At 39.6% G+C, this 13,597-nt stretch overlaps 1 protein-coding gene across 1 annotated transcript in view; it reads left to right on the forward strand.

The window, feature by feature from the left end:
* Nucleotides 1-10,649, forward strand: part of si:ch1073-13h15.3 (all-trans-retinol 13,14-reductase) — a 52,016-nt gene extending 41,367 nt beyond the window's left edge. The window contains 6 exon segments of the mRNA XM_048614412.1: nt 570-661; nt 3,647-3,727; nt 3,730-3,812; nt 5,297-5,420; nt 5,423-5,455; nt 10,495-10,649. Of these exon segments, the coding sequence (XP_048470369.1) occupies nt 570-661; nt 3,647-3,727; nt 3,730-3,812; nt 5,297-5,420; nt 5,423-5,455; nt 10,495-10,649 (568 nt within the window).
* The last annotated feature ends 2,948 nt before the right edge of the window (nt 10,650-13,597 follow it).

Raw genomic sequence — 13,597 nt, forward strand, 5'->3', positions numbered from 1 at the left:
GGTGGGGTTTAGGGCCGGTGTAGGTACGGAAGAGGGATTGTTCCACGTAACCTACAAAGAGGCAGGCGTAGCTTGGGCCCATGCGGGTACCCATGGCTTATGGTGAGTTGTCTGCTTGAGCTGTTGCAATCCATGTTGTGTAGGACAACCCACAGTGCTGTTTGAAGGGGAGCTCCCTATAGTAAAGCAATTTGAATGAGGAAAAGGTGAATGCCTGGTTTATACCAGGAACAAGGTGCAGAGCTGGATGAACACAGCAGGTCAAGCAGCATCAGAGGAGCAGAAAGCTATGATGCTGCTTGACCTGCTGTGTTCATCCAGCTCTGCACCTTGTTGTCTCGGATTCTCCAGCATCTGCAGTCCCTACTATCTCTTATACCAGGAACGTTGTGTTAATTAAATTTAATTTAATTAAAGAGAAAATGTGAACTTTTATTAGACTTCTACCTGTCAGTATTGTCAATTTAACATTGCATGTTCTATTAAGATTCTATTTCCAGCCATTCAAAAAGTTGAAAAAGGAATTTGGAAGGAATAACTGTTACCTATGACTGACAATTTTGGTCCAGAATGAATTACACCCTTTCTGCAACCAGAGAGGAATTTACAGAAGAAATTCCAATCTTATTTGTTACCTTCCCATCAGCCAAGCGCTACCCAGGTAACAGAAGTCTATTCACCAGTTCAATAGAAATTTTAACGTGCCTTGTGCCAATGTCTTATTAAATAGAATCTGATTCATATTGTAAATCTAATGATGGCACAGTGTTTTCGCATAGCCATCGAATATTAGTATTTTTGTTTCCCAATTTTTGTTCTTTTCTCTTTCGTGCACAAAACTTCTGTTTGGGCACAGAATCACTGGTGCCCCAGCGGTGTCTTTTTTTCCCTGTTTAATGCATAATGCGTCAGCAAGGCCTTAATCTAGAGATTAGAATTAGGAGGCATAGTTAGTTAATTATCAAAGTAAACTGCCAGCAGCTAATTTAATTAACAAAGGATCTGAATAGTATGCTTTGGTCTCTTGATGTTTTCCTGTATGCTGTACCAATATTGCTGCAGGCTATGGTTGCTCTCTGGGATCTCACTCAAGTAGCAATTACTTGCATTTATACCTAGTTAATTAGAGATGACATCATATCCACATAAGGAGTAGCTGTTACCAGTTTGAAGTCAAAAGCAGGAATGTTGCCTTATTTTTTCCCTGGCTCATCAACTCTGAGGCTAACACTAGTGATTCTCTGGTGTGCTGACAACTATCAGCTAGTTTAGCAAATTAGGAGTCGAACCTGGGGCCTCCTGATCTATATGGCCCAGTTGCATAATGACTCCACCGAGCGCACAAAATTCTATTGCTTTTCATGCATCATTTGGGAAAGCAGAGTAGAGGGCTCAATAGGACACGTGCAATATTGCTAGGTTTGACAAGAACACGAGAAAGGTAATGATAGTTCAAATATATAGCCACGGGAACTGGTTGAATTCTGTGAAAATAAGTGAAACATGCACTGAAATATGTGTGAATTACTAACATTATTTTGTATGTAATTATACACAGCACATGTGTCGTCTGCAATGACAAATTAATAATAAATCTTGTAATTAACTAAATTAAATTCAGAAGAATGCAGCTCAGAGCACATCCTTCAGAATCACTGGTTAAGTATCCCCTCCCAAAAATTTGCCTGTCTGGTTTTGCTGTAAAACATGCTTTTGTGTTTTATGCCTTGGCAATCTCCGTAGATGATACACCAGGTTATATACATGTAACAAGAATTTGTTCACTGTGACTTAAAAGGTCTGCTCTTTCCCGCTTCTAGCAACTTGCTACCAGCTTTCTTCACTTTCCTCTGAGTTCACACCCAGACTTAACCAATCAAATACTCTGAGTATCAATAGTAAATAGGCTCACATAATCAAAAAAGGTCAATTGAACATTACATCTTTACCTCTTTGTAAAACTAAAGACCTTATTTTAGGTTAAACCATCCCATATTTTCAGATTCAACAGCATTATCACAAATGCTTTTTTCTGGGGTCCATGGGGAGGTCATTGTACAGCAGTCAAATTTCTCCATCTTACTATTAAACATTAATTCACTTCAATGAAACAAAGCAAACTAATATTTGCAATGTTTCAATTTGAACAAAATTGCAAGAAAAGGGGGACAAATGATAAAAGACTTGTTCAGGACTGATATCAGGAAGCACTTATTCATGCAAAATGATTACAACCCAGAAAAGTCTTGCTGGCAGGTTAAGAGAGTCTAAATCCCTGCAATGATACGTGGGGTATGTGGTTGATGGAGTTTTTCTATGGAAAAGAAAGTGAGATTGAATGAATGATGTCGCTTAACTGTGCTTATTGTTTTATTTTAATACTCCGTTATAAAGCAGACAGACTGAGATGAAGAGGAATTTCTTCACTGAGGATTGCGAGTCTTTAGAACTCCTTGCCACAGAGATCAGTGGGGACAGAGTGCTTGTGTTAATTTAAAGCTGAGTTAGATAGATTCTTGATCAATAGGGAAATCAAGGATTGTGGGATAAGAACAGGAAAGTAGACGTGAGGAATGTTGGATCAGCCATGATCCTATTGACTAATAGAGCAGGCTTGAAAGGCCAAATGGCCTATTCCTGTTTCTATTCCTTATGGTCTCCTGATCTAGGTGCATGAGGGTGACTTGAAACTACACTTTTAAAGCTGAGGACTGTTTCCAAAGCATAGATGGGAGTATTAAAACATTGCCAGTGACTGAAAACAATTGGTAGAATGGTGGAACAATTAATTTACTGTCACCGGTTGAAGACCAGCTGGAGAGGGAAGGACTTTGAAGAAGAGGTCACAATAACATTAAAAACAATTGGATATTTTTTTAAATTCAGTCAATTGCTTATTGTCTGGGTAAAGTAAAGAAGGTATTTCTTTTTTAAATAAACCTAATTTTATTCAGACAATCTTACCGGAGTAGGCAAGGATGAAAATGTCTTCATTCTTTAATGTCATTCTTTGATCTTTGACACCTCCTATGACACCAATCTATAAAAGCAAATGTCATCATTTGAAAAGCTGAGGCAAGTTTTCTTTTAAATCGTCATAACTAGATCATCTGTTGCTGAAAGCTGATCACAGAATAATTTAAACTTGAGCTCATTCGAAATTCCATTGTTGATGACTTCACTTACAATAAGTCTTGTTTACCCATTACCTCAGTGTTCACTGGACTACATTGTCTCCTAATGAAGCAATGTCTTGATTTTAAAATTCTCACCTTGCTATAAACTCCTCCATTGCCTTCCCCCCACTCTATCTGTTACCTTCCCCAACCCTCACATCCCTCTGAGATATTTGTGCCCTTCCAGTTCTGGCTTCTTGAGCACGCTCATATTTAGTCACACCACTGTTCACAGCTACACATTCAGTTGCTAGACTCAAAGTTTTGGAATACATTGCTGCACCTTTTTGCCATTGTCCTATTTAAAACCCCTTAAAACATGCCTCTTGAATCCAGGTTTTTATTATCTCAGTTATGTGGCTGTATCAGATGTTGTTTGATAACACACTCTTGTGAATTGCCTTTCTTCATTTCTTTTCATAAAATGTGCTATATATATGGCTATATATGTTCTTGTTTCTAATTGTCAGGAAATTCCTGTATGACTATTCTGACCATGGCCCATTATGAGTGGTTTGAGGAATGGAAGGACACAAAATTAAAGAACAGAGGAGAAGATATGAGAATTTGAAGATGGCTATTGCCAGAGAGCTAATAAACTGGGCCTCAGATATATTCCCTCAACTCAAAGATAAGGTATCACCAAACACATGAAACTACCTGATAAATATTCACTTTGGAGAATTGATTGATCCAATCGTTTGGAACAAATATGCAAGTTAGCAGTGTAGAGATGGGGTTTAACAGATTCTAGATGAGCTTAGCTGGTCCATGGCTTAACATTATATATATATATAATGTAAAAATAACAATTGTACTATGACAATAGAGAAACAGTTACTGAGATGTCTGGCCTGAGCCTGAGAACAGAATGAAACATGGTCTCTCAACTAGAGTACCACTTAATCGCAGCACCAGTTGGCATTCACACCTGACTACCTTTTGCAGGAATGTTTACTCATTCCAACTGCCGATTTGTGACCATAGGGAAAATGTTCCACTTCTAGCAGGGATTCATGCTCAAAGAGTGTGTAGGTCAGAGAATCAGGGCTGCAGTCTTGACCTACACTCATTTGAAATATTGCTTTGTCACTGGAAGCACAGCATCACTGCATTTGTCCTTCCTGACTAAAATAGGATAAATAATGAAGAGCCAATTTCAAGGGACCTTGGAACAAAGAAATTTGGGAAACAGCAATCAAACAGAAATAATATGGGACGGAAGCTTGAAAAATCATCAGAATATTTCTCTGGTGATGTGAAGACCTGTTGTTTAAAATAATTCAAGCATAAACAATTAGCGGATGGATTGTTACACGACTAACTGTGTAAAAAGTAAAGTTAAAATATTGACCCTTGATTTTGAATAGTGAAGCAGGAGAACTACAATTTTTTTTCTGTTTGGTTGTGAGCAACAGTTACCATGAATGATTACATTCTGTATGCACCATCTGCCTCACTATCCAAGGATCCTGAAAGAGAATTAATGTCCAGTTGAGAGGAATGGTGGGGTAGATGAAAGCCTTGGCCTCAGATGTAATATTTGTTCTAAATGTCACACTTTGAAAATGAACTTTAAAACTGCAGTTTTACAGCACAGCTAAAATTATTTCATGCTTTTCCCATTTCTCTAACAAATTCTATAGAAAATAGGTCTCTCAAGACATATGTTTCATTATGGATAATACTCATAGCTCCTTTAACATTTAAAAAGGAGGAGAATTAAAACTTTGAATTTAGCACAGGAGGACCAAGTATTTATATAAAAGACCAAGCTGTTTTTCTCTGTGGTTTGATCATGTGATGGAGTGGAGACATTATAGTTTAAGGGAAAGTCAATATTGGAATGGCCGCTTGTTTCACTCCTCAACCAGTTCTATTTGACACTAAAATTATAAAGAAATCCAACCATAATCTTTGTATGTTTTAGTAAATGGTCTTAGAAGACAATCAACAAATCTATTCTTGGATAATTACTCAAATGAGAGTGTCTCTTTTGAGAGGAACGACTGACCAGTTGCAATTTGACAGGAATGCCTGACAATGTCTGAAAACCAACACTGTCATGTCGATAGTATTTTGAGAGGTAACTGTGAACTATGTATCTGTGAAAATTCCAGATTGAGTACGTCAAAGTTGCAACTCCACTCACTAACCAATACTACCTTGCTGCTCCTCATGGAGAGATGTATGGCACAGACCAGAATCTCACTCGGTTCACTCCTGAAGTTGTTGCCACTCTCAGAGAAAAACTCCTGTGAAAAACCTCTACCTAACAGGTAAGCAGTTCATTGAGTCATTTGTTGAAGTGATGTCAAACTAAAGAATTGATGGACTTGATGGGTCGAATGGCCTCCTTCTGTGCCATAATGCCTCTGTTGGGTGGGAGAGTGCCTTGTGGAGTTTCACATTGGGTCATAACCATACTCTAGATGAGACAAGAATGAATAACTCAATATGAAGTTAAAACCGAAGCCCTTCTGAGGAAGGGTCACTCGACCTGAAACATTAACTCTGATTTCTCTCCACAGATGCTGCCAGACCTGCTGAGCTTTTCCAGCACTTTCTGTTTTCATGTCAATATGAAGTAATGTGCTCAGACAACAATTGTATTACATAATGATTAAACAATTATAAATGATAAAACAAAAAGCAAGAAGGAAACTTTTCTTAAGTTAAAAAAACATACTTTGCTCACTTATATAGTAACAGAAAGGAAGAAAAGCAATTTTTTTAAAAGCACAAACTGTAAACTCCAACTGCTCTGTTCAAGACAGCTCCCCAAAGTGATACAGTTTCCCTTGATGTATATACATCACTAGATCTCTAAATAACCTTAAGCAAGGCTGGACTCTTTGGTCAGTTACTCTCTCGATGTCCCATCCTCTGTTGTCTGCAATGTTTGAATAGGCCACTCTGGCTGCAACAACAAATCCTAGAGGCTGTGTCCCTTTAAGTCTAATTTCTGACCACCTTATCCCGGCTCTCCTTAAATACGATTCTGACAACAATGTCTCTTTGCAAAGTGTGCAGACTTCACAGAAGTCCGTTTACACATTCTTGATTGTAGCTCTCACATGCCATTAATAGTTCTACTAATCATCAAATAACCTGCCCTCCTTTCTGAGGAAGGGTCACCGGACCCAAAACATTAACTCTGCTTTCTCTCCACAGATGCAGTCAGACCTGCTGAGTTTTTCCAGTTTTGTTTCTGATTCGCCTACTAACCTCTTCCCGCCCCCTTGACCTGTCCATCCTCCCTGGACTGACCTATCTCCTCCCTAACTCCCCACCTACACTCACCTTTACTGGCTCCACCCCACCTCTTTGACCTGTCTGTATCCTCTCCACCTATCTTCTCCTCTTTCCATCTTCTATCCGCCTCCCCCTCTCTCCCTATTTATTTCAGAACCCCCTTCGCCTCCCCCATTTCTGAAGAAGGGTCTAGGCCCGAAACATCAGCCTTCCTGCTCCTCTGATGCTGCTTGGCCTGCTGTGTTCATCTAGCTCTACACCTTGTTATCCCCTCCGTATAGTTGACCACATTATATCTAAGGTCATTCATTGTCCTGGTTTGTAGTTCAAGGATAATCAGGGTCCATATAGTAAACAGTTCCCTTTTTAGAACTATTTCCTGTAGCAGGGAATCTAGGGGAAGCCATAGCTCAGTCAACTGTTGTTAACATAACCTGTGAACATACTCAGGAAACCTGCCCCGGGAAATGCTGAAGTCCACAGTTAATATTACTACTATTGACTACATGATTGATTTGGTTCTGACTTCATCAAAGCGCCATCACTCTTAATTTCTAATTAGTCAAATAAAAATTTAGAAGATTCAATACAGATTTAATATCATTTCTCTTAAAATCAAAAGCAAAGTATAAATGAAATGAAAACACGTAAAACTACAAAACAAAAACTGGTGATTACAGGCTACAGGTCTACAACTCCATGACTTTTTTTAATGATACACAGAAAATAATTCTGTTCTGAGGCTGTCCCTTGGAGCATTACAACTTTTTTGCATTGTAATGTTGGCTAAACTTTGGGATTAAAATAATCCAGACAGACCCAAAGCAAAATTTTCCCATGTATTTTTAGAGTTGGAGTGAGCATGTTAGATGGCAATGAAGATATTGTATCCCTCCCCCAATAGGAAACCTCACTGGATCTCCCACCAATTACCAATCAGATCATTATGAGCTGACAGGTGTGCAAGACCAAATATTTCATTCTATCACGGGCCTCAACACTGACTGCCATCCAATCAGAAGCCTCTGGGTTCTGGGTACTAAATTCTACCAGGTGAGGGATACTCCTCAGGAGGTCCATCAATGGGAAGGCAAGTCTTCTGTTGTTCTTCGAGCAGGATGGGCTTATGAGCAAAGGGATTTTGGGGGCAGGGGTCAGAGCAAGGACAGGGAGATAACTATTGTTTTTCCATCTCATCACTTCCAGAGAAGGAAAATAGCACTGCCACTACAACTGCTTTAGCACATTTAAAAGCTTGTATCTGCAGCTAACTCCAGATTGCTGTCTAGAAAGTGTTGAGTATGAATTTTGTTAGGAATCAGGAGTTTATATCTGGGATTACCTCAGTCTGTAACATCTGGGTGAGGATATTATAGCACACATCATGAATGCCCAGCATGTTTAATATCTCATTGGCACAGAGACAGCTGCAACCATCTTAATAATGGTGTCATTTGGCATAATGAATATCCTGATTTCAAAGGGAAATGCATATTTACCCAATGATCTCAATCCAGAGGGTGACTGAACTAGAATTTGTCCTCCACCAGGACCCCTTCTATAAAATGTGGAGTCTCTTCGTGTTTTTGCTCTGGTGCAGGGGTATAATCCATGCCTTTTTTTTGATACAGATTCATAATGAGAGCTAGTGCAACCAAACATACTCTTTCGCTTAATATCTCTCTTCCTCCTTCGTTATTTTTACTTTCTCCACTTTGTTTCTTGATTAAAGTAGTTTCACTTTCTCTGAGAATCCCTGCCCTATATCACCAGTCCAGCAGAGAATAAATATGTGATCTGACCTCTGTTCAGTGGCAGTTTGTCTTTATGCCTTGATCATCACAACTTATACTGTATTAGAGACAGTAAGAACTGCCAATGCTGGAGTCAGAGACAACACAGTGTGCAGCTGGAGGAACATAGCAGGCCAGGCAGCATCAGAGGAGCAGGAAAGCTGACGTTTTGGGTTGGGACCCTTCTTCTGAGTAAGGGTCCCGACCCGAAATGTCAACTTTTCTGCTCCTCTTATGCTATATTAGGCCTGCTTTTCAAAAACTATCATTGTGTAATGAACGATAAGATAAATATGAACTTGCTGCAACTCAACCTCTAGATCACAGATGATGGTGAAAACTGTCTGAGGATATAGGCTGGATAAACTTCATTTCGAGATGGGACGACCACTTTCTGTTCTAATGTTCACGTTTCTTCTTTTGTACTTTCTGCCTGAAACAAGCAACACTTGGCCAAGACTAGCTGATCCTGGAAAGAGGAAGTGAAGCATAATTTCACATATTGTATTTCATCAGTCTCTGCATTGCACCATGTTTTGAGACCCTTCAGAAAAACATGCTCTTCAACACAAGAAAAAACAATTTCAACAGATTGCTGATTCAATTGATTTTGGACCAGAAGGTGTTATGCATTTCTTCTGGCTTATTTATTAGATAAACACTAAAGTACCAATTATAACATTTTCGTTCTCATTGTGCTACTAAAGAAGAGATCGATTAGACAAAGAAAACATTAGCTTTACTTAAGAAGCATCTCACTGTGGTTTTATCTTGCCACGAGTCTGTAAGAGAGAGTAAGATCATATGTCATTGCATCAGTTTCTGTGATGATATATACTGTGTCTCATTATATGTTAAACAATCAGACTTAACCCCTTATACGAACCAACTGTACCTAAGGAATTGGTTAACTCAAAGTATAAAAATTCATCCATTAATAATTCACAAAGTTATTGGCAGTATTACACATTTGTAGAACTTCTACATATTTCTGAGTTGATAGTTTCCTCAGACCCAGCTAAAACTCAGGCATAAAATTTTTGGCACAATGAAGATCTTTTTTGCCATGATGAAAATAGTGCAAGACACCCAAAATCCTTCGCCCCCCGCACCACCTCCACCACCCCCCCACCGCTGAAGTCAGCTGTTCCCATTTTTGCAGGAGAGAGATTGGAAGTAGGCTGCGGTTCACACATGTGCAGTTTATGGCAGCAATTGGCCATTTAAATGATGAGCTGCCTCCAATGAACTTGTAGAGTTCCTTGAATGTTAAGGAGTGTTAAGAAGTGTTCACATATCAAATGTTTTCAAGCAGTGTCAAAACAGTTAAGATCTGTCAAATGTGTTTTTATGAATGAAAATGCTTTTCTCAATAAAGTATGCATTATCAGAATTTAAGCAATATATTTTGTTTTCCTGTCCACTTGTGTAACGTTGGATACCAGGTGAGTCGATATAGTCTGTGAAAGGGAAAGGATGTTGAGTGAAAGTAAGGACTAAGTTGGCATGGAGAGGTATGAGAGCCCTGAGAGTAAGTAGGGGGGCATATCTTTGAGTACAGTGTTTGAGTGGCCTTGGGATGGGCAAAGGGATATAGGGTGGCCTGGATAGGGAATAGTTTGTGGGTGGGAGTGACAGGTACAAGAGCTGGAGGACTGTTCTGTACTTTCTTTTGGTTTTTGGTTGATGGAGCGCTGAGGCAGGCTTTGTGCTCAGACTGCTCAGGATCTGGCAGTCTCCTCAGTTCTTCCTGGGTCACCTGACCAAATTCCAAACAGCCTGAGCCTCCAACTGAAAATAGGAAGTGCAGATGGCCATTCTTCAATGTTGGTTTGATGGCACAGGAATTCCTTGCATTTCAGCGCCCTCCATTTGGCAGTAAAAATGAGGCCTGGATCTGAATCGTGTGGTACATTGTATCTTTTCTCCCCCATTGATGTATATAGAAACATAACCACATGCACTAAAATGCGCATACCAACAATAAAGGTCAAGGGTCACTATGCTACTTTGATTTTGGCAATTTTCCTCATTGCTTAAGCTCTATTTAGACATCTCACTTGTGTCCAAACCTGAAACTTCAACAAACAATAACCAAGGCACATGCAAAGTCAACATTGCCTCATTGTTCGTTTTCAAATAATAAAATATTGTAACGAAAATTCCCAAATGATCTTGGACAGTTTCTCAGCCACAGGTTACTTCATTTCTGTAGTGTTTTCAGAGCTGTAATTAGTGACATTCTCTTACCCATAAGTACTTTCTTCTAGGTCAGGATGTTTTCTCCAATAGATTAGCTGGAGCCATGCATGGAGGCCTCATCTGCGCCTCTGCCATTTTAGGTTGAATTCTGTATGTGGACCTTCTCTTCCTTAAAAAAAGACTTAAGGAAAAAACAACTTTAAAAAGTACTGTGAAACTTTGACTAGTGGGCTGAACGAGTGTTCTTTCTCTGCATGTTATTGTGGCACTCTACATTGTAAAGTAATTGATGATTATCCTCAAACTACTTGACTTGCTGTTGACAATATTGAAGTCTATTCATTGCCATTCCTTTTTCTACCAGTGTCCCTCATTGAGCATAGCACATTTTGAAAAGCTAGAGACGGGAGGGGAGGAGAGAGTGAGCTGTCAGGTCACCGGACTCTGAAGTCTAAAGTAATGTTAAAATTCAAGCTGGAAGAAATTCTGAATGTTGCAGTTTAAGGAATAGTCTCCAGACAGCAGAGTGAAATCAACGGGGTATCCTATCTCAGTTGGTTAGTTGTTGAATCTCATTAGAATTCCATCCAATCCCACCGGCGCATAAGTTTTCCACTTTGATTTGAGGACGCGTGGTTTTAGTAGCATCTAACACCGCTGCTACCTCCAAGAAAACTTGGTCAATCCCCGCAACTCATTAAGAGCTGACAGACAAGCGTGGGTGTGTTTCTTCATAAGTCAAAGGTTTAACACTGGTATTACTCCTTTGTACTCCTTGCAGGACGGGGTTTGTGGGGAAGAGGGAGGGTCAGAGACGAGAACAAGAGATGGGTTTTGGAGGTCATCCCCCCTTGCCCCTCCCCATCCCAATTTGTATCTCCGATTGTCCCCAGATTGGGACAATTGGAGGCCACCATATCCCCCAAATCTGGTGGACAAGGCACCATGGTGCCCCAGTCAGGAAACCCAATCACCCCTTTCACCCATCAGCGAACCAAGTAATTAGGGAGAGGGTGAGTTGAAGCCCTTAAGTGGCCATTAATTGACAACTTAAGGGTCTCAACTGGAGCTTGATAAGGCTGCCAATGGATTTTCTGACTTAATTGAAGTGACAAGATGTGGGGTAGGTGTGGGTTTCTTTCAAGGACCAATTCACCCAATTAATTCCCCTTCTAGCCACCTCACACAATGCCTCAGGGGAGGGGATTATTGTGCCCATAGCTGTTTATCCTTTTGACATAGATTCATTAATACTCTCTCCTGCTTTAGGGGAAAAAAAAAGGAGACTGAATGCAATACTTGCCACGGAGCTGTAATATCTTGCTTTAGCCATTCCTGGGTGCTTTGACAGAAAACAAGTATTTCAAGGGTTAATCACTTTTGCTCTGTCTTGAGGTTAGATTGGATCTGATCAATCAGAATATCCCAATTGGATTCTGTGCCTGTTGTTTCCTTTTGAGAGAAGTAATCATGACCTTCCCATTTGATGGGCTGTGTGAAAATTTCAAGCACGCTTCTGGCATCTTCTGTTTTTCGCTGGTCTGAGTAGAAAGCTGATCAAAAGAGATAGTGGGAGGATCTGTGGTAGATAATATTGAGATTGATACTCAAATAAAGATGCAAGCAATCAGAATGGTGGAAATAAATGATTAAAAAGCATCCTTGTCAGTTAGTGAATCGACAGCTGGCAAGGCATTAATCTCATGGCCTTGCTATTCATTAGAAAAGAATGAGACCTCTGGAACATGAAAGAAACTGCAAGTGAATTATAACAGATACCCCCTGTGGAAAACTCTACAACCACACTCTGAATGGCTGGACTGCATATTTGCTGGAAGTCATGTCAATTTGAAGCCTCGACTAGAAATGACTCGTCATTAACTTTGTGCTTATTTTGCTGCTGTGCTTTATGCTACAATCCCTTTGAATTCCAGGTGGCTTCAATCTACTTATTACAATCATGTGCAGAGGGACTGAATGGCTCTCAGCTTTTCCTTCTCTTTGTTTGACTGTTTTTTGAAATGGATATATTTGCCAAATCATTGATCGTTTAACTGTTTATGTGTTGCAGTTATTAATCAGGTTTTCTAAAATTTTCTTTTCAAGAAAAGAGGCTATCTTTTGCAGTACCTAAACTTGAATTAAGTAAATAAATTTTCAAACTGACACTTTCATACCCTCTCTCAAAATTCATACCAACACAAAGTGATTACAGTGTGGGAGGATACATTAGGGAATTGAGAGTTCAGTAACATTAAAGGGACATCTGTATATTAAAGGTTAGTGATTTGGCTGGCTTTTGGGTAGAATGGGTGGTACTGCTACCTTTGGCATCAGGGTCGTTTAAAAATGTAACCAGATTATTGATGGTCCTTTTGGAGACGGTAGCTGCAGTGTTGAGTTTTTTTGAAAATCCCTGTCCACAGCACAGGGATAGTAAAAATTAGCAGACAGTTACAAATTATCTGGAGAGTGACAGAGAGGAGGGATCTCACTGAGGGTCTTGTTCTTTCCAATTCTTAGTTATTTGTTCTGGTCTGCCAAGTAAACAGCTGCTTCAATACACAATGGGCTAATCAGCCTGTTACCTGATCTTTCTCTTCAACAAACCAATAACTGGCTTATGTATTTCAGTTACCTGGCTTAATGAGATTATTTTTGAGCACATTACTTTCACAGCCAGAGTTCAGTTCAACAATAGGTTATCTTTAATGGATTTTCTTCATCCAGTGCTGTGCCAAGGTGGTTGTGCTGATCCTTTGCTATTGGTATAGGAGATGGACCACATTCATACTCCTGAATGACAATTTTTTTTGGTACAATTTTAATAGCAGATTGCTTCCATATCAATGGTGTTGGAATGTAGAAGATACAGTGACCAAAAGCCATCTTTGACTGATCTCAATCAGTGAAAGCTTTAGCTTTTTAAAAATTGACTTGGGGTTTCCAGCTGGTAAATTCAAAGAACATTTACATGGCTCTATAAATTGATCTTTCACTTCAGTAGCTGCATGCTGATTTCTGCTAATGCTCCTACTACCTGTCTCTGCAGCAATCTTTCTTCAACCCTCTGCATTGGTCTCTTTCTCTTCATGTTTGAAGATCTCATGTTTTAGCTTCTGGAATGGTCTTGTTATCTCTTGTTCTCGATTGCTTTTAGCCAACATGTTC

Source organism: Rhincodon typus, chromosome 30, assembly GCF_021869965.1.
Source record: "Rhincodon typus isolate 14 chromosome 30, sRhiTyp1.1, whole genome shotgun sequence".
Lineage (NCBI taxonomy): Eukaryota > Metazoa > Chordata > Chondrichthyes > Orectolobiformes > Rhincodontidae > Rhincodon > Rhincodon typus.